Source organism: Haliotis asinina, chromosome 8 (assembly GCF_037392515.1).
Source record: "Haliotis asinina isolate JCU_RB_2024 chromosome 8, JCU_Hal_asi_v2, whole genome shotgun sequence".
NCBI lineage: Eukaryota > Metazoa > Mollusca > Gastropoda > Lepetellida > Haliotidae > Haliotis > Haliotis asinina.
In genome coordinates, this window is record NC_090287.1 from 1,335,287 (window position 1) to 1,362,651 (window position 27,365).

Genomic DNA, 27,365 nt, shown 5'->3' on the forward strand with positions numbered 1-27,365 from the left:
ATCGATCACTGTGTACACCAGCACCCTGGCCTCTAGGCAGACCAAGGATAAGATCGCTGTGTACATCGGCACCCTGGCCTCTAGGCAGACTAAGGCTAAGATCACTGTGTACACCGGCACCCTGGCCTCTGGGCAGACCAAGGCTAAGATCACTGTGTACACCGGCACCCTGGCCTCTAGGCAGACCAAGGCTAAGATCGCTGTGTACATCGGCACCCTGGCCTCTGTGCAGACCAAGGCTAAGATCACTGTGTACACCGGCACCCTGGCCTCTAGGCAGACTAAGGCTAAGATCGCTGTGTACATCGGCACCCTGGCCTCTGTGCAGACCAAGGCTAAGATCACTGTGTACACCGGCACCCTGGCCTCTAGGCAGACTAAGGCTAAGATCACTGTGTACACCGGCACCCTGGCCTCTGGGCAGACCAAGGCTAAGATCGCTGTGTACACCGGCACCCTGGCCTCTAGGCAGACCAAGGCTAAGATCGCTGTGTACACCAGCACACTGGACTCTAGGCAGACCAAGGCTAAGATCGCTGTGTATACCGGCACCCTGGCCTCTAGGCAGACCAAGGCAGAGTTGCTACCACCACTTAATGTAAGAAACACCAACAACACATGTACAATGTGCCCATAAGCTACATGTTGGAATAAAATATGTAAAACATATCGCCATAACTTAATCATTTTCTCATAGCATGAGCATTCTGTTCATAAAGCAGTTCTGTAACTTTTTATCTATAATTAGAACCAAAAATTCATGAGGCTAAGCAGAAGAAAACTTTAACAGGATAAAATGCCTTCTCATAGATGTTTTACTACATGCAGCAGATTTGAGCCTAGGAAGTAAAACCACATGGAATACCTGCAGAAAGCCAGCCAGTGACAAGTGGGGACATTCTCAGTGGAGCCTGTTACTCTTGGACAGAGTGTGCTTTCTACAGGCAATGTAAATGATTCACAGACAAGGGTTTTCCTCACCTTTTCATGCAGCAAATGGTCAGTGTATGCATACACTTTGTATGCCCCTCGGATCCGCTGGACTGTACAGAGAAAACAATTAAAGACATATTGACTACTTGTCAGTCAATAATTTACAGATTGTTAATTATTCATTCTTAACAACTCCAAGAAACTATCACGTAATTGCATTGGCTCCTGTCATGCAATCATGGCACCTGCTAAGAACTAGTGACAATGGCAAGGTTTGTGTTCAAGGACTGTGTGGTGGATTAACATTGCCTTTACTAGTTGTTAGCGATATTAGCTCAGTTAGCTCCATTGGCTCAACCAGGTGCCACCCATTTCTAGCGAGCCCCACCATGATTTTGGTGGAATATTGCTAAAAAAGGAGTAAAACTCACTCACTCAACCAGGTGCCAGTGACTGAGTTATTCCAAACTGACAAAGGTCAAAACTTTCAGAATGAGTATTTTCCTGGCAGGCCATGGAACATAATCAATGTAAATATGAGTTTGAAATTATGATCAGTTTATCCTGGTATAATGAAGGTAGGCAACTCTGGGTACTACACTGTCATGCCTAAGACAACTGGCCACTTGTAGGCATTGGGCTTTACTGATAGCACTCTCTTCATCCATTTTCAAAAAGATGATATGACAGAATAGAAGGAAAGCAGTAGTATAGGTAATGAGAGTTCTGGACCACTTTTCAAAAAACCCCTCTAAAAAGCCTCATTTACTAAATGAGGCTTTGGTGGGACCCTTAGCTCTTGCTACTATTGCCCCTACTACAAAGCCACGCCATCACGTTTACCGTGACTTGGCAGGCGGTAACACTGTGTCGTACGGTACGATCAATAATTCTTCTCTTACAAACCCCCTACCCGGCCCACCCCTCAAGTAGTACAAGTTGGGTTCGTCGGCTTTCATATCCACTTTATCTATGTTGTAAGTTTTGACCGACCATATAGGATCGGTGGCTCGCTTACGGCTATCACCCTCGTGTTCCCCAGGCTGGTAAAGATACCTCACTAGGGCCCTATCCGGTATCTGTTTCTCCTTCCCACGCAATGGAGCGGCCGACTCTGCAACTATTGATTTTAGTTTGATAGCGTCTGCCGGTTTCTTACCGGTGAGACGGGTGACTTCATGGTTGATTGCCGACACCACCTCGGGTAACCTCGTGACCCATTCGGTCGATCGTTTTCCAGGGGTGGTCATCTCCCTAGCATACTGATGGCCGAACAAGCGCTCAGCCAAAGTCCTATTAAATCTCTCAACTATAGCTTGACTGCGATGGGCTCCGGCCGTGCCACGCCTGACCTTCGTATCGTGTTTGGCTAGCAGTTGTGACACGGCACCCATGAACTCCCGTCCGGGGTCAACTTGCAGCTCTGTTGGCCACGTCAGCGGACTGCGTTTGTATATACGTTCGAATCCTCTGGCTACCTGGGCCGAATCTTTCGTGGTCAAGGGTTCGGCTTCCTTGTAACGACTGGCTACATCCACTACGGTTAAGGCATACTTGTACCTCTTATCGTGGGGTAGGAACAGTAGGTCTGCCTGGTGAATGCTATTAGGTATGTTAATACCGAACCTCCTTCTAGGTACGTAGCGTGGTGCAGGCAAATAGATCTGCCACAAGGCTTGTTTTTCAAGCCACGCTTTGGCTTCCTCCGGGGGTACTCGCGCTAGTTTAGCTAGCTTATCTACTGCGCTAGCTCCTTTCCAGTACCCACGCGGGCTGTAGTAAATAGACTCAAATTTTTTCATGTCCATACGCGTATGTGTTTATACCATCAATAGCTATCCAACGTTTCGTGTCCATAGGCGATAGGGACGTCTTGTTTATAGTCAGTCCGTATATCTTGTGCCCATCACTTCTAAGTGTGTTCATTTTATGTCTAAAGGTACGGGTCTTGAACAGGGCTTCCTTGAATCTGGCGTGTTTGATGTGTTGTTTCACCACATACTTCTTAACCCCCTTAGCCTTCCGGATCTCGCTATTGTCGGCTTTCAGTATGGAGTACATCTTAGGCCTCAAACCTATGTACTCGGCTATGGGCGTGCCAGCACACTCGTCCTTCATCTTACCTAGGACCTTTTTATTTACCGTACTGTGCATGGCATGGGCCTTAGGGTAGTCGCTGGTGTCGTATAAATCGATGTGTTTTTTCATGTCCTCGTACACGTCCTCGGTTCGAATCTCCATCAGCAGGGAATCCGTGTCAGTGTACAGCACTTCACACCTGTCGCCGTACTGTTTCTTGAGCTCGTTGTAGTAAAAGTCGTACATCAGGTGTTTGGATAAATCGAGGATGCTCATCCCCACGTAAACAGGTCGGTTGAATTTTATGTGGCTTTTCTTCATGTGTAGGGCAGCCAGGTCGTCTGTGAATATCTTGCTACGGTTGAATGCCGGACTGGCTATCAATTTCCTGAGCTTGTCTTCCTCACTAGATCTAACCAGCTTCACGGTCACGCGTTTCCTCAGGTTCTCCATAGTCTTACCAAACACCGAGTTGTTCATGAGCTTGTAGAGATTTTTCTCGAAATCACTGGTGGCTTTTTTTCGTAGGTCTGTGTTCATTCTGATGTAGGGCTCCATCCATGGGCTCTGGTCAAACATGAGCACCCTGTGTATTTTGGCCAGCCTCATACCCAACGACAGGTACAGCTGTAGGTTGCGATAGTGAACGATGTACTTGGTCTTATTCATTAAGTTAGGCACGAGTTTTTCAACGTCTGTCACACGACCACCTGACAAGTTATGTTGGTACTCAGACATCCAGTCTGGGTTAACCCTCATACGTTCGGGTGCAAGGGGATAGCTGTTGTGCGATGCGTGTAATACCTTGGGATACTCTAAGTCAACCTCGAGGATATACCCTTTGTTCGAATCTAGTGCAACCTCCATAACATCAACGTGGGGTACCCATTCGAATCCCCCTGTAGGTAGATACTGACTCATGGCCCAGCCGTACAGGTTATTTGCGTCGAGGTAGAGAATGTGATTGGTTGGTTTGTTAGGATCGTAACCTTTCACGTATTGATTATTTGCTTTAGCGTATCGTTTGGATGCCATGGAAATCCCACCTCGCAAGCCTTTCTCAATGAATAGGTGCATGTCGTAATCTGTGAGCAATTCCAAATTAACTCCGGTCTTTCTAAGCAAGGCGTCCCACGACAGACCTGGGCTGGTGTAATACCATGCGGGGTCGAGTTTATACTGCTTTAAACATGTCCGCCTGAATGTTTCAAACACGTCGGCTAACAGCAGTACATCTGTCCTCAAGTACAGGTCGTGATAATCACCCAGGTTCTTACAACCCAGTTTATTCCATACGTTAATCGCGTGCGAGTAATCGTCTCGTGAGACGGACGCCTCATTCAGCTTGCTATAAAAGCAGTCAATAGGGGGTAGTCTGGTCTCGGTGAACTTGACCCAACTATCCATGTACTCATAGGGGTACACACCCTTCCTCATAAGCAGGGGTCTAGTCTCGACGTCTGTGTATCGATCGGTGATAGGGAAGGTATTGTTAGCCTTGACCAGACTGTCGAGTGACGACAGGAGGAATTGAAACGAGTCAATGAACCTAAGTCCGTTTAAGCTGAAGGAGATGTATCTCTCCATGTTGTTGGGGATGCACGATATATTACCATCGATTTTCGCGATGGCCTGCATGATCAAATGTGAGTCGTACCCTCTCAAGTTGTGAAAGACAACGGGGATGTTTATTGTCTTAGGGTTGATTTTAAGCTTGAGGTTGCACGCGTTGTGAGCGGCGCCTCTATACTTACCAGTTATGTGACAGTGATCTCTCACCGAATCACCGTTAAGCGGTGAGTCGCACACGTGACAGTTAGTGCTACTAGCGTGGGCTAGCCTGTCGGCTCGGGTCATACGCATGGGAGCGATTCTATACAATGCATTCCTAATAATTTTTTCTTCCTCCTGCAAACACTTTAGAAACCTTTCAGCCGCGTCAGGGCCCCTATACACTACCGGAGCTTTCGTTTCCCCGTCACAACGGACGACGATGTATCCAAAACCGCAGGCTATATGCTCTTGTGTCTTGTGGGTGAAGCTACCCCCACTAGGGGGTGTGGGGGAATCCCCACCCACAACTAAGGCTTCAAAGTCGGCGTATATGATATAAGGCACAGACATTTGGTTCTTGTGGTTACTGAATTTTAGGATATTTTCACCTTCCTTAGGCATGTCGACTCGTATGGCCGTCTGCCCCACACCTTGGCAATCATCCCGGTGGGATTCTAATAAATCGGCCCGACTGAAACCGTGTAGACATCGTACACAAAAATGTTTTTCCCCATTGTGTTTCGACTGGTCGTGCAACAACCGGCTGAGATGTTTTATCCACGTGTAGTGATACGTTTCACCTCGCTGGATCATGAATATATTGATAACTTGGCAATCCTTCACCGTGCTGACCCTGTGTACTATTATTGTATTACCTTCGTGCCCAAAGACATTTATAGCCAGATTATTCTGTTTTTCTACTTTAGTGATCTGGGATATGGGGGTGGGTTCATCTATACCATCCCAATTAAGCCCATCATCTTGGGGATAGCTAGAAAGCCTATCTGAATGAGTGGCAGCTGGAAATAAGGCTGACCTGATAGATATCCTCAGGCAATCGTTTCCTCTATTCTTAACGTTTACTATGGCATGTTTGTTCCTATAGTAGGGAGGCAAGGCTAGGTATGACCCACCTCTGAACGGCACGTATTTAGCTATGTCTAGATAGACATTATCGATTTTATCTACAGCCCACCCGGACCCCATGTGCGTGTAGCGTTCTAGGTATTCTCGTATCTGCTGAAAACTATTATCGATTGATGCGTCAATGGTCTCTGTATGTGTGACGACCTCTTGTTGGCCTCGGAAGTAAGGTTGAAAATACTCAGTGACCCCTGTGGTGCCCTCCTTATCGAGCGACATTTTCACTGTGATCTGAAACTTGATACTTCCTAGATTATTTAGTTCCTGGTTGACCTTATCAGCTATCAGAGGCTTGATATCTGTAATGTCTATGTTTCTATCAACGTGCATGCGCCAACTTCCCAAATAGTTGCCTACGGCGTGCTTAGTGCGCACGAACTGTAGGTCAATAGCTCTATTCTGTCGTAATAATTCTACAAGCTGTGGTTTTCTCATACGGGAATACCCGCCTAAACCCAAATCGTGTGCCTCGGTTTTCAGTTGTTTTACAGTGGGACGTGCTACGGGGGCATGTGATAACAATGCGGTTAACCCGGCTCTCCCCAGTTTTGAATAACCCGTGTGCCCAAGCTGTTTTGCTTGAGCTTTTAATTGTTTTACCGTAGGAGGGACTTCTAAACCTAGTAATCTCAACAATGCTGGCTTCCGCATTCGAGAATACCCGATCACACCTCTCTGCTTTGCGACCCTCTTGAGCTCGCGCACAGTAGTAGACATGGTGTTTACATCTAAGAGAACTAATGTCTAATTGGTTCACAGTAAGGGGAGGTAACTCTTAAGCGGCTATCTTGAGCAGTCGCCTACGTTCTTTTATGTAGCCTTTTTTATTCTCGTAGATGAGTTGATGTCTGACTACGTTCGCTCCGTGAGCTTTACATAAACAGTAGTGCCCTTTAACCCCGATACCACACACAGAACACGTGTAGTTAGGACTTCCCATATGGAAACAACAGAACCCCTGATTCCTGCATTTCCTACCACAGGCCTCGGTCTTCCCCATAAGTATATATTCGCATCGGTATGGAGCGGGTCTCATGTTTACTTATATAGGTATTTTAGTTTAATTGCTTCGCAACCAACGCAGTAGCTGCTATACCCAACACTATGAAGCCCAGTTCACGATTCATTTGTCCCTTGGATGGTGTGTAGTACTGAGCGAGTGTGGGTTCATTGAGCGGTTCTAATTGTTTACCAGTTAGTAGATAGTATTCTTTCATTGCTTCATCGACATCGTAGAATGTTTTAATGGCATGGTTTTCACGCTTGAGTTGTTCGTTAATAAAATCGATCCTCTGGAGGCGTTTTTTAACGTACTCGTCCTGTGCCCTTTGTAATTTCTCAGTAGCGAGATCGTGTCGCTTCCTTTCTTCCTGTATTTCAGCCGCGTGATCATCTCGTAGTTTCGAGAAGAGGAAATTACTCCCGGAAAATGCCAGGGCATTCACTAACGCCCCACCGACCATCATAGCTATCGTGGCCATCCCTATATTTATTTCATTATATTATCAGGTATTATTCCTTGTTTTACTAGGATGTCTTTTGTGGCCATCGCCATACCAAGGTTCATTATGAGCATACCCATATCCTGCAGGTTGAAATCTAGCTTGATAGTTGGTTGTTTAAGCACCATTTTAGTCAATCGAGCGTACCCTACGGCTAGACTAGCGACCACTGTGGCGTGGTATGCGTCGTTGACGAACGTTTTCCCCTCAGACATTATGTATATGATATAAAATATTAAAATTATAACATGATATGCGGATCAACAGTGGGGCCTGCCGGCGGCTTGGGCGTTACCTCACCGGCAGGGGGTGTGGGGGATACCCCCACACGTGTGTATAACCACGAGATAGCCAAGGCAGCAGTTACGCCTACAGCCAACAACAGTCGGGTTGGATTTGTCACTTTATGTTGGTTACACCACCGTTTTTTACCGGCAGCTACTCTCTTAGGATTCTTCTGTCTGGTTACTGTTGGTGGTACCACCACTGGGGTCTCCACCGTCACTGGTTCCTGTGAATCCACTGGGGTCTCCTCCTGTGCAGCATCCATCTATACTATTATTATTATTCTTTCTCTCAAATTGACAATGTTTTGCCGTGATAATCGCCGCCGTCACTGGAGCCAACAACATACCATATTTGTGGTACAGCCCGCAGCTGATAGAGCTCACGGCGTGTTCGATAAAAGGGTCTTTCTCGAGGTCCTCCCACAGGTAAAGTCGGCGCTCTGGTGGAATGGGAAGGAAATGTGACACAATACCGGTGTATATCTGGGTCATAGCCGATCCTATTGTCTTTGTCATTTCTGCTCCGAGCCGGGACTCGTATCTAGCGTACAGCTTATCGATTTCTTCGGCTAACATTTTGTGAATTTTATCCGGGGTGTAGTCTCCAAAGTAATGTTTGGCTTTGCCGCCAACAGCCAACGCCACCAGTTTCTCTCGCTTGTCATCAGTGGGGCCTGCAGGTGACAATTGTTCGAGCAATTCCTCACACTCCATCTTATAATATAACAAGTAAGATTTAGTTTTAACTATATAATACCCGATGCAGGCAAAACACAGAGAAATGAAAGTTAAGTTGCACACGACAAATACTTCAAATATCATAGCTATATGCTTAGCTTTACTTAGCTTTGCTTAGCTTTACTTAGCTTTGCTTAGCTTTGCTTAGCTATATGCTTAGCTTTACTTAGCTTTGCTTAGCTTTTACTTAGCTTTGCTTAGCATACTATATATGCTACTGGTTGGTCGGTCTTTAGAACGAGCTTAGCGTGTTTAGTTTCAGCGAGCTGTTTCTTCACCCGTTCCCGTTCTAATTTACTCATCACATCGTTCTCTCTCAAACACTCCTCGAACGAATCCCTGTCCTTGCAGTGAAATAAGGCCACCCATCGCGTCTGCTCCCTGAGGTCTTTCAACACCGAGTTGAACTTCTGCGTTAGCACCCAGACGCTGTGATTTGCATGCCGGCCGGAGAAGGCCAGGTACGATAGCATGTCTCTCTTTTTTGTTATCTCGCGATTAGCGCTGCAGTCGTCCAGTATAAACAGCGTCGGTTCCCCTTTAAATTTCTCGTGAAGAGCTTTCAACCAGTCCTGCAGGCGTGTTCCAGGGTCGATTTTGTGTACGTCCGGGTCCGTCATTACCCAAGGTCGCGCGTATGTTTTATTCATGCCCAGAGTAGGGCACATGATAACAATGTTATCGAACACATCCTTGTAGTAACCCTCCAACATATCCAACACGAAAACGGTCTTCCCACAGCCAGTCTGCCCGCATATGATAGCGCAGTGTGGGTCAGTGGGTAGGTGGGGCAGTTTATTGTTGGGGGGTGTGGGGGGGTACCCCCCATCAGTAGATGGCTTGCACGAATCTCCCATTGTCTATATTAAGTTGCGCGTCCATAATTACGTACAGATATAATTTCAACTTACCAGCGGTTTGGGCCTTCTTATTAATCTGGATGGTTATCCCTTCGCTACCGTTATCTATACGACGCCCGCTACCGTGCAGTTTATCATCATCCGTGGATCGCATGTCCAACCATAGGGCGTACTTGGTGGTCAGGTATTCACCGATCTGCACGGAGCCGAGGTCCAGGTCCTTTGTTATATAATCCCCCACTGGTAGCTTTTTTATCTCATCCCACTGCTGGTGTGGCCTCATACCATGACTGAACAGCTGGTTGGGCACGCCCTCGATGGTCACTTCCACCTTTTCAATCTCGGGGTTGAAAAACTTCTCGCTGTCCCTCCGGAATGGATCATAATCCTCCACGGGGACGACCAGGATACCTTTCATCGATCGCGCCGGCACGTTCAGGTTGATATTCCACACAGTGTCGCTCTTATCTCGCACGACTGATCTATGCCTCAGTACGCGATCGTACAGGATGGCCATCTTCCCAGAGTACTGGCTTCGAACCTGCCTGGCCAGCTCCGGGCTAGTGACCATGTCGAACTCCAGAGAGATGTTGTCTATGGCATAACTGGCCTCATCACCGTTCGGCGTACGCACTACTTTGCTATAGTCGTTAAACGTGAGCTCGTATTCGAGCCTATCACCCAGCGCGGCCTGGTAAAACGGCGCGTGTCCCGTGAGCAACTCGAAGTCTAGCGGCACGCAGAATCGATTCCCGTATGCTAGAGCGATAGCCTTTTCACCGTCCGATAGCTTGTCTTGCTGGTCTGTCGTGAAGACGTATCCTATGCGCGCCCGGGTTGATTTGCTGATACCCTGGTACACATCATTGACTCGTTCTCCCTCGCTTTTCCAGAGATCCTTGTAGCAGTGAAACACGTCGCTGTCGTCGATGCTCAGCACCTCGTTACCGCTGATCTTGACGGTCGTTTTCTTGATGATAGCTCGACCCACGTTCCGCACTAGCTCGCGTTTGTCGTTGTCGGAGGTCAACGTGATATTGAACGCCAGTCGAACAGTGCCTGGTACAATGAGGTCATTCTCACCAAGGTTTGGAAATCTAACCAGCAGAGTTTGATTCTGGTCTATCTTGCTGGGATTGTTGGTGATAGTCACCGACTGGCGCACGGCTCTGGCACCTAATGGCTCTCTCAATCTTCTGAAAGGATCTAATTTTCTACCGTACATTGTTATATATAAATAAAATATATTTAAATACTAATGGATGAAGACATACCTATGGATGAGATACCGGGCGCTAGTGCCCAGGCATTCGATGATGAGCAGGAGACCTCATTTACTAGTTTGCCATTGAGCCAACAACTTTTAGAAACAACGGTAAATGATTATTACGAAGGATTAAAAAGCGATAAAAACTACGTTGAACCAAAGGGTATATACCATAAGAATTTTTTTGTTGATACAAAGGGTGTTCTACGTCTTAAGTCTGCCCCAGGGGTTGACCTCTTTAACAAGATCACTAAAAAACCACTGGCCTTGTCAACTCTAGCCAGCCGCAATGGTGGTGCTGAATTTATCCGTGAACATCTAAACATGCGTGATTACGGTGGTGCAATACCTAAGACCGTTAAAGAAGATCTGCAAGCTACCAGATCCCACCTCACCACTATAGATGAAATGACGCCAGAGCGTGCTACAGAAGCCTCGGACAGCATAGAAAAACTGTTGAGCACCTACTGGGACAAACCGTTACCGGGGTTTGACTTTCCGGTAAGGGAACTGTACGGCTTAGACGAAGCCGTGAAACGCGTGCGTGGAGAACTCGTGAACAACATGGGGAAACTGAACGAAATCGACGAGCACATCGCTAGGGAAAAAACCAAACTCACCGAAACTGACGACGATGATATGAAGAATCGTATCAATGAACGACTACGCGATTTAGAAGACGAGAGACGTACACGATTGGAAGCCGCTTCCTCGAATCGTGAACATCTTCGATCCCAGATCAGTCGTATTCGGGAAACAATCGATAGAATACTGAACGAAGATACAACTTTAGCCAACAGGATTCGGATATTATTCCGGGAGCAAGGGATCACCATCGCCAGCATTCTGACTGCATTGGGTTTCATCATATCAACCTTGGTGGTGTCACTGGTGGGGGGTGCCCCCACACCCCCAAGTGCCGGCGGGGGAGTTACCCCAGGCGGTGGTGGTGGTGTTAAAGACTGGATTAAAAAACTCGGGGAAGGCCTAGCTAAACTGGCTGGTAAAGCCGCCGAAGCCCTTCCCGGCATACTGGGTAGCATCGTCTCGTGGTTGTTGAGCGCTCTGTCTAAAACTGCCATGTGGCTCAGTCAAAACCTGTGGGCAGCCATAGTCGCCGTGGCGGGTCTGGTGTACGTAGCGGCTAAGAAATCTTTAACCAAATAAGTCCCAAAGTTACCCCACCAACCACCAGGGCCGTTTTATTATCAATATGCTGCTGATAGGATACCTGCATATGAGGGGCCACCTCCTGTGGTGTTGGTTGAACTTTAGGCTCCGGAGGTGGCGCCACTATACCCTTTTCACGTGGTTGGGTGCGTGGGATATGTGGGGTGTTAATATCGGGGTTGATACCCAACTTTTGGTCCGCCGTGGCTATGACTATTTTGTTGTTATAACCCACCACTTTTTTTACTCTCAGTTGCATATCACTCGGAGACATATACAGCCCCACACCGAACACGTAGTTAACTTTCGATCTGGCGTATTCTAACACGTTTTGGTAGCGTTCGATGGCCCGCGGGAGATCAACTGGAGAATTAATAGCATCCTCAACGTTGGCAACGAATTGTTTCTGAGCGTCGTAAGCAGTTCCCTTACCGATGATGTTGGAACGCGTTTGCGACTGCGCACCCAACAGCGACCACACATACGTTCGAATCGAGTCGTTCAAGCGTATTGTACCAGCACGAGTGAATCCTTTCGATGTGTCCAGCATGAACATTTTCCACCCGTCTGCGGTTGACTGCTCCACTTTCTGGACTGTGAAAGCAACACCACCTTTAAAGTTCATACGATCATCCCTCCATTCATTACTCGACAAAGCAAAGTCCGGGCGTAGTTTACCTTGTTTCAGTACAAGATCACTGAGTTCTTTCACTGATCGCACGCCATCAGAAGGAATACCCAACCCGTGGTTCGGCCCCGGCAAACGCCAATCCGTCTTCGGGTTTATTTCGAATTCATTACAAATACGTTCGTAGGCCCGTCTATCGTATGGGTTGTTTGTTGCGTCCCACGCTTTGTCCTGTGGGAGGGGGGCACTGATCTCTTTAAGGATACGTCTGACCTGGTAGTACACGTGGAACTTGAACACAGACTGACTCAGCGGTCCACGCTGAGAGTCGGTCAATACCACACCACACCCCGTTGTAGCGCACCACACAGCAAAGTTGAATTGATTCTGCCAGAACTGCATAGGGTTGTTGAACCACGCGTGGACTGCCTCAATATTAGTCACCATAAGCTTATACTTATCGAACACATCTAAAAGCTGGGCATTGAAATACAACTCAGGAGCAACCACGATCTTCATGGGGGAGAAATCTACATCCAGTTTAGGGTAAAACACACCAGGGGAATACATTTTAAAACTATTATATAAATAAATATATATGTAATATGTACATAACACTTCCAGGAATAACTAGCGGTGAGGCCGTTCAGCTGACGCACGCGATCGATAACACGTCAGGTCAACTCGAAGTCGCACTCTGCGATATCACCTACCTACCACAATGGACTAACATTAATATCAGCAACAATAAGCTGTTCGTCAGTGGAACTCGCAGTCAAATAACTGACGGCTACTACAGCGTGTGCTCTCTAAACGACGAGGTCTTCAAACCCCTGGGAGCCGAACTCAAAATGAACGACTCAAACGGCACAGTAGTGTTAATCAACAACGGAAGAACCTCATTGAGGCTAGGCCGACCATTAGCGAGGATACTCGGTATGTCTCCTGACGAGATAAAACCAACAACAACCGTCACAGGCACGAAGTTACCCGACCTAGTACCGTACCGAGAGCTGTACATTCATCTAGGTCAGGTGAGCACAACGTATAACATTCAAGGAGGTCACCCTTCCACTATATTGAGAGCAGTGCCGGTGAAAACTGAGAAATTCAACGACGGTAGAACCGAGTCATTTTCACCACGGCAGTATAAGAAATTAACCCAGGGCAACATACCTGAGCTGACAATATCGGTGTTAGATATAAATCATAATCCTGTAAATATAGGATACCTCAGCTTAACGCTTCACGTAAAATGACTAGCGCACAAGGGCCCGGAGTGAAAAAATGCGTCAATATCGGGATCTCCGACCTCGGAGACACACGCGGTTTCGACGCTCCCGGAGTAGATGGTAAATCGTATGCCTTGCAACTAAAAAACAACATTTACAAACGCGTTGAAGTCTCCTCCGGTGGAACCCTAAGTGATATGATAGATACCACAGGAGCAACAGTCAACACTAAGTACGCCCTCGTCAACACCGGTGATGACAACTGGAGAATATACCCATCGTTCGGGGGTAAACTGTTCGACTTGGACGATGTTGAGCGCACTACCGTCGTCAAAAACCGGCCATATAGGCTCGTCTTCACCGAAGATGACAAGTGGGTGTTGTTACCCGATTACGAAACCTGGTTTCTTAATATTGACCTCTTCTCCCCCTACGTGTTCACTGATAACAAAGACCACTACCTAAACAAAGTCGTGAACAATGGAACCCTGCTCGTGGCTTACGTTCCAACTCAGAGACGTAGCGTAGTCATCAGCCAAATCAACAATTCACCACTCCACATGCTATCGAGTAAACCGAACATACAAAACGTGAAATTGCAGTTGGTGTCTGAATTCGAAGGCGTGGACAAATTATTAGATGGTATACCATCAAACGTAACACTGGCCATCAAAGTCTACCTAGGGGAACCATCGGGGGATGACGTCGAGATCGTGAAAGGAGTCAAACTAGGGTGGGAAAGACGACACAAGGATCAAGTTTGCCACGTTTACGTGCGGGTTGGTGTCGGCTCCAACACCAGTCTGCAGGGTGTCAACGTGACCGTGGAAAACAAAATATCACTAACTAAGATCTTCCTACCTAACAACATACACTTTATTGGTATGAAGTTCCTCCCTATACTAGTACCAAAAACCCAGTTGGAAATTATACCATAATATTATAACAATGACCAATTATCATCCCAACACTACTCTTAACGACCTAGGAGATACTGAGGGGTTCGATGAGCCTGGTGAGGAAGATGAATTATACATCCTGCACTTCAAAAACAACGTGTACAGACGGGTGTCGTTATCAGATTTAAAAGAACCCAAATGGCTGATCAACTTAACACTCACCTCACCTTATATCACATTAAACGAACATAGGACTATCGCTAAGATTAGGAACAACGGCATCTGGCCCGGGGATTTCATTCCGGATAGTATAGCCATAGGAACTAGTAATACCGAAAAAAATAGGTTAAGGAGTGAAGTAAAAAATAAATTAACATTTAGCAATTATCCTGCTAACTTAAGGCCTGATATATACACCCCTTTCACACTCATCATAGAAGTCTTATTTACGTTTTTACAACATGAAAACATATCAAGAGTACACCAAATTTTACCCGGGTTGTCAATACACTGGTTTGACGAACACACAAAAAAATATTGTCGTATTGTTATACAACAGGATACCCACGGGGGTCCTATAAACCGCTTAATAAACCTCAGTGGGGTTTTTATTACAACAGGAAATTCTATTAGCCTCTCACCTATTACCCTGACTAGTAATCTAGACCTTATAGACTTCAAATTAATTGATAGAATATTAACTGAACCCCAATTAAAATATCTTTCAAAATATACATTATAGGATGGGTCTGTACCCAGTCGTAGAGGAAGTAGCGAAGACGTTGGAAACCGTAGATGGGTTCCGCTTGAGGCAGTTATGTGATGTGAAACGTCAACTAGAACAAGACCGTGACACGCGGAAAGCACTATGTAAAAAATATAATAGAGCTTTCAATATCGTGGATGGGGCTGACACTACCCTTATGGCAACCAGCATGGGACTAGGGGCGGCAGGCGTTGGGTTGTTAACCACCATCGTGGCTGCACCTATAGTGCTAGGTATTGAAATAACGGCTGGGGTGACAGGGTTGGTAGGGTTGGCGCTTAAGTTAGTATCACGCAGACTTAATCGTAAGGCATTGAAACACGACGAGATCAGGGTTCTGGCCGAAGCAAAACTCAACACAGTGAGTGAGCGAATTTCCACGGCACTCTCTGACAGTAAGATCTCAGAAGAGGAGTTTAGTTCAATCCTCTCTGAACTCAAAAAATATAACGGAATGAAACAAGATATTCGATCCAAGTCTCGTAAGTCTGCTATCAGCGAGGACGAGAAAAAAAAGTACATAGCACAGGGAATACAAAAAGCCCAGCAAGCCTTTATTATGAACACCAAAGAGATCGTAGGCGGTTCACGTTAAACTGTTTCATCGATATAAACATAACATAGGGGGCGATAGCCGTAAGCGAGCCACCGATCCTATATGGTCGGTCAAAACTTACAACATAGATAAAGTGGATATAAAAGCCGACGAACCTAACTTGTACTACTTGAGGGATGGGCCGGGTAGGGGTTTTGTAAGAGAAGAATTATTGATCGTACCGTACGGCACAGTGTTACCGCCTGCCAAGTCACGGTAAACGTGATGGAGTAGCTTTGTAGTAGGGGCAATAGTAGCAAGAGCTAAGGGTCCCACCAAAGCCTCATTTAGTAAATGAGGCTTTTTAGAGGGGTTTTTTGAAAAGTGGTCCAGAACTCTCATTACCTATACTACTAAAGCAAAAAGTGAAACATGCAAGCATTAAATAATTTAAATTTCATTCAACATCACTCTTTCAGTTATGAAACTCACCCCCTGGGTAGAGGAGAGGTGCCAAGTTGATGAAGGCCACTCCGTGAAAGCTGATGGACCCCTCATCATCCTGCAACACCATACAATCACTAGCTATCATCCCACTGCTCAGTGCCAGGGTATGTCAGTTACTGTCTGACACATCGCAACATGAATAACACTTCCTTGAATACAAAAAATCTGATCAACGAGAAATCCATACTTCTGATTATCGGTCCGAAAAATCTGACAGTTACATTGGTTAAGCTTTTCAGTTAACTGGAATTGGCAGAGAAGTATTTTGTTTTACCAAACTGGACCATCTTAAAGTGTTTGAGGACATGGCCTTTATACATATACCACATGCAGTATTCAGTACATCTGAACTCTATCCATTCCATGCAGTTTCATTAGTTTCCATAATAACAGAAATGTATGACTTTCAGAAAGAAAAACTAAACCCTAATCATGAGTAAACATGAGTTAACGAATGATAAGACAATTCTGTCTAACACAGAAAGCACCTCAACAAAACTAGTTGGTAGTTTCCTTTTACCTCTGACAACCACAAAACTACCTCTTTGGGGGTAAATGTATCTATTCAAAAACTACTCTTTTGGTTTGAAATTCAAACTGTTAAATCAGTTTGTTCTTCAATTGAAATTGCATGCAAAAACACAAAGATTGTAATTCATTGGGAGCCCACGTTTTAAATATTTTACTAGAATTACACTTCGAGTGAAAACGTCATTTTTTGTTCTTCTTATTGGACAAAGTGCAAATTCAGACACTCCACTTCCTGCATCAGTGAAGGTTATGTATCTGAATCATGGTACAATACATGATACAGATACATGTTTGTGTACAAGTCTCACATCTAGGACTGCCTACACAGACCAGAGCCCTATTCCACAAACAGTGCTGTCTATTGTAAATACATGTTACGAACAGCAGTCTATCACATAACTGAACACACCACACTGTGGAACAAGGCCCTAAAGCATCACATGTTACAGATCTTTGTAAAAACCTACTGGTGATTAGATGTCCAAACTGAAGCCTATTAATCATGATGACTGTCAGAAAGGTATTGAAGTATGTAAATAGTACATGCAAGTCTTACAAGATGTATCGTCTAAGTAGCACTCTTGGTACTCCTGTGTCCACGGTCATACAATAAGTGACCAGCTCTCTTACAGCTACTCTGTTCCCAGGTTAATGGAAGTATGTGAAGTATTAAATGTGGCAGACATTTAATAATAATTATTGAGATAATACAAACACATATTGTGTCAGTCTTCAAGAAACAAAGGGATGTTTTCTGCCTTGTGATGCTGCAAAGTGATTAGAGGCATCAAGGAAGCAAATGCATGAAGCAACCATTTCACCACTGGTATGGCTGGGATGCAGCCTAGATCATCAACAATGTAGTAATTCCTAGATCTCCCACAAAGTAATACATTCTAGATCACCTACAATGTAGTACAGATTAGATCACCTACAGTGTAGTACAACCTAGATAACCTACATACAGTAATAGAACCTAGATCACCCATATTGTAGTACAGCACAGATCACCCACAAAGTAGTTCATCCTAGATCACTCTCAAAGTAATAAATTCTAGATCACCCACAATGTGGTACAACTTAGAGCACCTACACAATGGAGTAGATGCTTGATCACCTACACAAAGTAGTAAAAGCTAGATCCCAAATATTGTGGCACATCCTAGATAACCCACAAAGAAGTACATCCTGGATCACCTACAAAATATAGTACATCCTACAACCCCTACAAAGTAGTACTGCTTAGATCCCCTACAATGTAGTACAGCCAAGATCACCTATACATATAGTACATCCTGGATCACCTACACAATGTAGTACAACCGTAAGATCACCTACACAATGTAGTACAAGCTAGATCACCTACACAATGTAGTACAAGCTAGATCACCTACACATTGGGTACAAGCTAGATCACCTACATATGTAGTACAACCTTAATCACCTACACAATGTAGTACGATGTGGAACAAAGAATTCAACATAACGCTTAAACCAGCAAAGAGAACAGCATGAAAATATTTAGTGTTATTAATGAGAACTGAAAATATGAATTATATATATAGATATATGAATGAATACTCTTATTGGTAAATTGAAGCAAGTAACATTGGAACTAATAAGTTAGTAAAAATGGCTGAAAAGACAAGGTACCTGTGTACTAACTGGCAGTTAGTGAAGGCTATAACTAAAGGCCTGATTGACTGAAGCTTCACACACTTATACCTTAATATTTTGTTGTGAGGGAGTAGGGTTCTGCTGAAAACAGTTAAATGTATGATAAACTATATACTCCAACAGTGAACTAGGTCACAACTCCATGACAGATAGATTGGGCTTTCGAAATGAACAGAAAGACTAAATATATTATGAAACTGTCTGATACCTGTGCATGCAGTGTTCGTGAATAGTGTTTCAAAGTAACAGGACATTGGGTCCTGTAAGTTTCAGATGTCTGTCTCACCCACTGAAAATTCACAGGACCCACAGAATAAAATTAAAGACACATTTCAGACTTACAATCTTGGCATTGAAGTTATTAACATTATATAACAAGAAACATAAGTTTAATAAACAGCAAAGAAGTGTCACATGACACGAATACCAACTTCAGACAAAGTCATTGTGAAATATTCAGTCAGACTCTGGGTCCGGGGGGTTGGTGACTTCTTTCTGACCATAGGCGAATCTGTCGGATTTGTCAGAGGGTCAGACGCTATTTGTGAACACTGTGCATGTACATTTGGTGATGATCAGCTGACCTAGCAAGTGCTGGCTGACATGGTATGGGGCTCATTACAACACAGACAGTGTTCACCAGACAGCTGGGTAGTTCTAATTCACTGAAGACCCTTCAGTATGTGACCTGCATATCAGTGCAGTCAAAAGCACTGATGCAATGACTTTGGTTATTCCACTAATTTCACATTTAACAGCTTTAATGCCATTTGCAAATAATTATCTCTTCAGAAAGAGGTATTATTCTGCTTTCTACAGCAATATTCTGTTCTATGAAGCTACGAATATGAAAGTAAAACAAAAGCTTTTTACAATGTTAACAATATTTTTAAGCCAAAATAGGCTATGAAATTGACAAGCCCAAGCACAGTGTCCTGGTGGTATGGCTGCAAAACCTTACTGACCCATATTAACTGAAAAAATCAAAAATACAAATGTGGAACAATTTTAATGCACATACTGCACATATTGCACATCTTTATCACAAATATTTATCAAATGGGATAAAAACTCTACTGTTCAGTTATTTACCACACAAGTGACATTTATTGAACAAGCTATAGTTCTACAGGTTAAATCTGACATCTGGCAAACACTGTAAACTCCCCTCAGAAATCTGTCTCACCTTCTTTCCTTTCCCTGCTGATGGCTGCGGCAGACGGAAGATCTCCACTGGCCAGTACCGCGTCTTGGCAATGGAGTCTTGGAAGCTGGAAATCATTTTCTGAATAAACATCTTTCTTCCAACTTATCTGGGCAAGAATAGTCACTGATAAAGATTATATATATCGAGGGAAATAAAAAAGGGATCACATGAAAGCACACATCTTCCAGTATCTTTTCCAGGTCTCTTTAGAAGATGTGTGATTCTAATCTTGTAAAGAAACCTGGAAAAGACATAAAGAAACACTTGTGTTTTCATGTGATCCCTTACTTATTTCCTTCAGTATATTTTGGAGACAGATGCATAATATTCTAAAACGGTATGCATATGTCTGCAACGTGTTCATGATGATGATGATGGATGCTCCAGGACTGGTGATCTGATGGGGACTGCTGGATGGGGAGAAACTAGCGACTGTGGGTGATCACCAAAATTCATACAACTACAGGGCAATGAAAAAGAACACAGTTCAGTATTTTCAAGTCCAGCCCCTTATGCAGGTATGCATATGTACTTGTATGCATGCATGTAGGCCTACCACTTGACAGATGAAGTTTCCATGTAGCATCTCCTCTCAGTGTTCCAGGTGATGCGGTTCTTGTCGATCTCGGACACGGCCCGGTGCTCCCGGTCCTCCTTTCCTCGTAGCTCCCCATCTTCATCTTCTACAGTGTCGGCTGAGACATACCTAAATAATCAGGACACATCTAGTTTTATCTAGTACTCTTTTAACCATTACATATGAAAGACCTGTGGTTAGTCTTAAGCGGAAAATAGATTTTTTTTTCTTAAAAAACTCATGGTTCATTGATACCAAGAGGTTAAATTTGGCCAAAAAAGTCGCCTACTTCACTCTCACCCGTCAATGAAACCACAGACAGGTTAAGTAACTCTGACGCCAGAGCACTGCAGTGACGTCATGTGAGGAAGAATTTTCAGTTAGTTGTATATAAAACGTGTAACAAGTTCTCAACGATTTCTCCACATCAACAAAGAGATGCCAAATTGTTAGGTTGCTGTCAAGTGCTCCCTGGTGTCAAGTGATGGTGCCACCATGCACAGATTTCCACAGGACCCTTCAGTTTGTGCTAAATATGTTGTCTGTCAGTGCAAAGCGAACATTATGCAAACTTGTACATATTAGTGAGTTTAGTTTTAGGCCACACTCAGCAGTATTCAAGCCATATGGCGGCAGTCTGTAAATAATCGAGTCTGGACCAGACACTCCAGTGATCAACGGTATGAGCAGCTATCTACGCAATTGGGGACCGATGACATGTGTCAGACCAAGTCAGCGAGTCTGACCACCTGATCCCATCAGTCCCCTCTCATGATAAGCTAAGTCGCCTTTTATGGCAAGCATGGATTGCTGAAGGCCTATTCTACTCCAGACCTTCACAGGTTTTGTATGCACTAAATTGGGTGGTTCGACACATACCAAGATAGAAGATACTATTTAGATTTGTTTTCATTGAGTTGAAAAAATTCAAACTACTTACTAGTAAATGATTGATAACCAAAAGGATTTTGCATGACACAACTTGTAACATAACGATTTCTTCCTAGGAAGTGATTGAGGTTTTGGTCAAAGTGACAATAATATTGTAAGCAGCATCATACTGACACCCACATTGCTTCCAAGAGTGAAATTGTTATGCAAGCAAGCAGTTTCCTGCACAATCCTATTGTCTATCAGTCAAATACATATTTTACTACCAATCGAAGAAAGTAGTTTAGATTTTGTAACTTGGTGAAAACAATCCTAAATAGCATTTATTCTCAGACTGGCAGATGTTCATGACAGGACGCCGCCATTCTTAAAATCATGGCGTGACTGTCTAAATTCAGTTTGAGAATCAATTAGATAATGGTTTGTTTTCATCAAGTTAACAGATCAAAACTGCTTCCTACTCTTAGCTAAATATGTTTTCCATTCATGATCAAAAAGATTTTGCTTGACACCACTTGTAACAGAACGATTTAGAACCATTATGACAACAAGCGACTTTGACAGAATCGCCTATGAAAACAAGTTGTATCTCAGAAAAAAAGCAAAGCTGGTGACAAAATTAAATGCCAGTAGATTGTGAAAACATAAAGCTTTCATTTTTCAAAACAATTCTCATGAATACTACAGCAACCCACATAGGTATACCTCATATCACATCAAGGAGGTGCTTCCCTCTGATAAGTTGAAATTTTGTTCGCTGGAGAGAATTGTGCACTGTTCTCAAAAAGGCATATACAACCAGACAGACTACTCCTTGAAGACAACAAGGAACATAGAGACCGAGATGTACTACTCCCTAAAGAGAACACTGATCATATACAACCAGACAGACTACACCTTGAAGACAACAAGGAACATATAGACCAAGATGTACTACTCCCCCAAGAGAACATTGATCATATACAACCAGACAGGCTACACCTTGAAGACAACAAGGAACATAGAGACCAAGATGGACTGCTCCCCCAAGAGAACACTGATCATATACAACCAGACAGGCGACACCTTGAAGACAAAAATGGAACATATAGACCAAGATGTACTGCTCCCCCAAGAGAACATTGATCATACGAACCAAGATGTCCCTGCTCGTCTGAACCGATGATGCCAACCAAAATACCCCTACACTTTCTGACATTTAACAAATGGTATCATCATCCCTGTGGCCACTGTCTAACTCTGGTCCAGCCACTGTTTGAGAGGGGCACAACTCCCCCCAATCCTTCAAAATGTAATGTATAGATTTGTTGATAAACATACCTAATCATGTGGAATCCTGATTCTAAACAGAACAAATATAACACTCATAAAGAAAAATAATCGTCTGACTGAGGTATAATGCCAAAGAGAGTTAACTCCTTTTTGTACTGGTGTTTTTATGAACAGTATGTAATTTTATTTGGATTTCAAGGTCTGAAAGTTGAAGAACAGTTTTGTTTGCAAACTTTGAGTGATATGTTACACAAAACCAAGAATCAGTTAACCAGTTGTATTACTTTCTACTAAACTCTATAAAAACTATATTCAAGAGGAGGAACAGACATTTGCCTGTTACCAACTGCTTTGAGTAGATTCGAAGTCAGTTGTGTTTTCAAATCATTTAATGATTACTCAATTTCATTTGAGACTACTGAATGATCCTGGGGAGCTCTTTCAGTGATGATGGTGCGACATAGCAACATGTTGCAAGGATATTTTCATTTCTATTGCGTGATGTACAGCTTGGAGAGATCCATTCTTCAGGTGAATACTATATTTTGATATGCAGGTTTTGATGACGTGCATTTCCTAATGGAAATGTTTAAAAATACAAAGACTTTTGATTTGATGGGAATGCCATGAGGTGAGTTTCCCTAAAACAAGTCTACTTTTCATGTGAGGGTGTTATGTATTTGTGGGACATTTGCAATTTAATAAGCATTTTACTCTCTCACTTTTTGGTTGGGATCATCATCTTAACGCTACTGTAGTTATAAACAGATGTTTTGTTCAATTAATGCAAAATGTAGTAGTTTTCAAGGAAGTTATATTCCTAAAAGATAGAGAGAGAGAGAGAGAGAGAGAGAGAGAGAGAGAGAGAGAGAGAGAGAGAGAGAGAGAAAGAGAGAGAGGGAGAGAGAGAGGGAGGGAGAGGTGTTAAATCGAGCTTGTGATGATGACTTGTTTTTGCACCATCAACTTGTAGGAAATATTATTCGAGGCAAATTGTCACAGGGAACCGAGACATGTATGTGATGTAACTTGCTTTTATGTCAGGGTGCCCGGTATTGTTACTTACAGTGATAAATATCTTCAGCATTTTAAAGTTTTAATACCTTCAGCATTTTCCTGTGATAATATCTTCAGCATTTTAAAGTTATAATATCTTCAGCATTTTACTATGATAATATCTTCAGCATGTTACTGTGATAATATTTTCAGCATGTTACTGTCATATCCTCAGCATCTCACTGTGATCATATCTTCATCATTTTAAAGTTATAATATCTTCAGTAGTTTACTGTGATAATATATTCTATTTTCTTGATCATCCTAACCATGGTTTACTGTGTGAATACTTGAAGAATGATCAACAATGGCTCTAAAGATCTGCTGCAACTATCATAGGATCAACAAGACAACGTACGCATCAGTGATGTATATAGCATTCCCCTGAGCCTGTCCGGGTGATGCCCATTTTTTCTGTTTGTTGGGCATCTCCTTGTCAGTTCCAGGCTTGAGTTGGCCATGGGGGCACACGATTGTAGACTCCTTCTGTAATAACACCAATCACAAAACATGCCATCAGCCTAGCCATTGTAATAACACTACAAAACACGCCATCAGCCTAGCCATTGTAATAACTCTACAAAACACGCCATCAGCCTAGCCATTGTAATAACACTACAAAACATGCCATCAGCCTAGCCATTGTAATAACACTACAAAACATGCCATCAGCCTAGCCATTGTAATAACTCTACAAAACATGCCATCAGCCTAGCCATTGTAATAACACTACAAAACATGCCATCAGCCTAGCCATTGTAATAACACTACAAAACATGCCATTAGCCTAGCCATTGTAATAACACTACAAAACATGCCATCAGCCTAGCCATTGTAATAACTCTACAAAACACGCCATCAGCCTAGCCATTGTAATAACACTACAAAACATGCCATTAGCCTAGCCATTGTAATAACACTACAAAACACGCCATCAGCCTAGCCATTGTAATAACTCTACAAAACACGCCATCAGCCTAGCCATTGTAATAACTCTACAAAACACGCCATCAGCCTAGCCATTGTAATAACACTACAAAACATGCCATTAGCCTAGCCATTGTAATAACACTACAAAACATGCCATCAGCCTAGCCATTGTAATAACTCTACAAAACACGCCATCAGCCTAGCCATTGTAATAACTCTACAAAACACGCCATCAGCCTAGCCATTGTAATAACACTACAAAACATGCCATCAGCCTAGCCATTGTAATAACACTACAAAACATGCCATCAGCCTAGCCATTGTAATAACACTACAAAACATGCCATCAATGAAATTCATCCAATCATAATTCTGGAAATGTAGATCAGTATCTGGTGTGCCTCCAAACTGTTTGATGATATCTTATGATATCTGATGATATCTTATTGCCAGCAGTATATTTACAAATCAAACTCTTCATACATGTTTAATAGCATTTCTATATTTCACACCATATATCTGCTGTAGCACCAAGTAAGACCTTACCTCAGATGTGATGGGGATGGGTAGTGTTGAAGCATAGTAGTACTGTGGCCCTGTGAGAAGCCAGTTCTCTGGAGGGGAGTACAATGTTTCCATGGTGATGGTCAACAGATTTCCATCCTTCAGTTGGTTCTCGTCCAACAGAGGGTCATTGACAGAGATGGTCACATCCACCTCAGGCTGGTCAGTGAGAGAGAAGGGTGGTGCTTAGTCTCATCAAATTGCAAACATGCACACTCTGGATATTGGAAATGTATGTAAAGATGCTTCAAAACAGCTTCATCAACCAAACAATATCATTTTTCTGTTTGAATAAAGAAAATAGTCACATGACTATGAAACTAGAGTTTTTACAGCTTGACCCTTACTCAATGCTGAGTCTCATTCCAATGAAAACACACAAAATGAAAGTCATTCTGAAGTAAATCCAATAGATTGGATTTAACTAAAAGGACTTCATTAAAAAACAAACATATATTTATATTGTGAGAATCGTGCAGTTTCACTTTTAACAGGCTTTAGATTTATATAGTGACAAGCATCCAGTTTCATTTATAACAGGCTTTAGATTTATATACTGACAAGCATCCAGTTTCATTTATAACAGGCTTCAGATTTATATACTGACAAGCATCCAGTTTCACTTATAATAGGCTTCAGATTTATATACTGACAAGCATCCAGTTTCACTTATAACAGGCTTTAGATTTATATAGTGACAAGCATCCAGTTTCATTTATAACAGGCTTTAGACTTTTATTGTGACGAGCATCCAGTTTCATTTATAACAGGCTTCAGATTTATATACTGACAAGCATCCAGTTTCACTTATAATAGGATTTAGATTTATATACTGACAAGCATCCAGTTTCATTTATAACAGGCTTTAGATTTATATAGTGACAAGCATCCAGTTTCACTTATAACAGGATTTAGATTTATATAGTGACAAGCATCCACTTTCATTTATAATAGGCTTTAGATTTATATACTGACAAGCATCCAGTTTCATTTATAATAGGCTTTAGATTTATATACTGACAAGCATCCAGTTTCATTTATAACAGGCCTTAGATTTATGTAGTGACAAGCATGCAGTTTCATTTATTACAGGCTTTAGATTTATATTGTGACAATCATGCAGTTTCATTTATTACAGGCTTTAGATTTATATTGTGACAATCATGCAGTTTCATTTATAACAGGCCTTAGATTTATGTAGTGACAAGCATGCAGTTTCATTTATTACAGGCTTTAGATTTATGTAGTGACAAGCATGCAGTTTCATTTATTACAGGCTTTAGATTTATATTGTGACAATCATGCAGTTTCATTTATAACAGGCTTCAGTTTCTGCTAGCACCAGATGAAATGAACTTGATCACAAATAATTACAGGTGACATCTAAACACTCTTTTACTGATATCACTGTGGTCTACAGCAGCTAGTCAGAGAGTTTTCTTGACTTACACAGCACTAGTTTTAATTTGGAAACTTCCATTTATAACAACATTTTGATCAATAACTTGACAACAGGTCTTGTTTCAAATTCAAAACTCAAAACCAAACAAGACACAACTTTCTGGAGTATTTAACTCAGTTCAATCATGCAGACCATAACCGTTGCCAGGGAGACACTTTAGTAACACAGTGTAGGTTGCTTCGCTTTCATAAAACATGACTGGCCAGATGAAAGGTCATTCAGATATGAAACATAACAGGCTATCCTCAAATGTCTGTTTAATGGTTGTGAGGACAAAGATCTGACTCTAATTATATTGGATGATGATGAAGAAGAAGAAGAAGAAGAAGAAGAAGAAGAAGAAGAAGAAGAAGAAGAAGAAGAAGAAGAAGAAGAAGAAGAAGAAGAAGAAGAAGAAGAAGAAGAAGAAGAAGAAGAAGAAGAAGAAGAGCTGTCAGTGCACATACCCTCAAACTCTCCGCTGACAGCTGCTCCAGTGGGGAGCCAGGTAGAGGGTTGACCATCAGTGTGTACTTGTGCTTCACTTCTCCTGTAAATACACAAGCAAGCTACAAGTAAACAGGTTCTGTCATGCACAGTCTGTGGCCTGGTAGATGACATCTCAGGAGCTAAAGCCAGAACTTTTGAAACATTTCATTTGAAGTGTTATTTCATTGTTCTTGTTGCTTTTTTTATCAATTTTGTACAAATGTCACGAAGTCATTTTTTACTTTGTTACTTTGTTTTCAAAACACATTTACATATAATCTCACTCCAGACAAAAAACATTTACATATAATCACTCTCCAGACAAAACACATTTACATATAACCACAATACAGACAAAACACATTTACATATAATCACGCTCCAGACAAAACGCATTTACATATAATCACTCTCCAGACAATTAGAAGTGAGTTATGTTGCAGATTTCCTGCAGGGCTGCAAAAACCCGGGGAATCCACAGGAAGGTATGAGTATTCACAGTGCCACTGCGGCCAAGTATCATCACCTACAGATCTAGTAAATGCAAGGGCTACACATTCTAGTTGTTGTTTATTAACATGGCACGAGAACAAAAGACATGAGATGCTCTGTGTTTCATGTAGAGCTGTA

At 42.9% G+C, this 27,365-nt stretch overlaps 1 protein-coding gene across 4 annotated transcripts in view; it reads right to left on the reverse strand.

Moving 5' to 3' along the window:
• LOC137294175 (cilia- and flagella-associated protein 70-like) overlaps positions 1 to 27,365 on the reverse strand; it is a 53,239-nt gene that overhangs the window by 22,470 nt on the left and 3,404 nt on the right. For 3 of the 4 annotated variants that reach the window (XM_067825165.1, XM_067825163.1, XM_067825164.1), the window contains exons 5-12: positions 26,714 to 26,796; positions 24,788 to 24,964; positions 23,670 to 23,797; positions 20,072 to 20,221; positions 19,495 to 19,579; positions 18,357 to 18,389; positions 16,086 to 16,155; positions 982 to 1,043 (exon numbers count right to left, since the gene is read on the reverse strand). In XM_067825165.1, coding sequence (XP_067681266.1) covers positions 982 to 1,043; positions 16,086 to 16,155; positions 18,357 to 18,389; positions 19,495 to 19,579; positions 20,072 to 20,221; positions 23,670 to 23,797; positions 24,788 to 24,964; positions 26,714 to 26,796 — 788 coding nt within the window. The remainder of the gene's footprint in view (positions 1 to 981; positions 1,044 to 16,085; positions 16,156 to 18,356; positions 18,390 to 19,494; positions 19,580 to 20,071; positions 20,222 to 23,669; positions 23,798 to 24,787; positions 24,965 to 26,713; positions 26,797 to 27,365) is intronic. The other variant, XM_067825166.1, reaches the window with a different exon arrangement.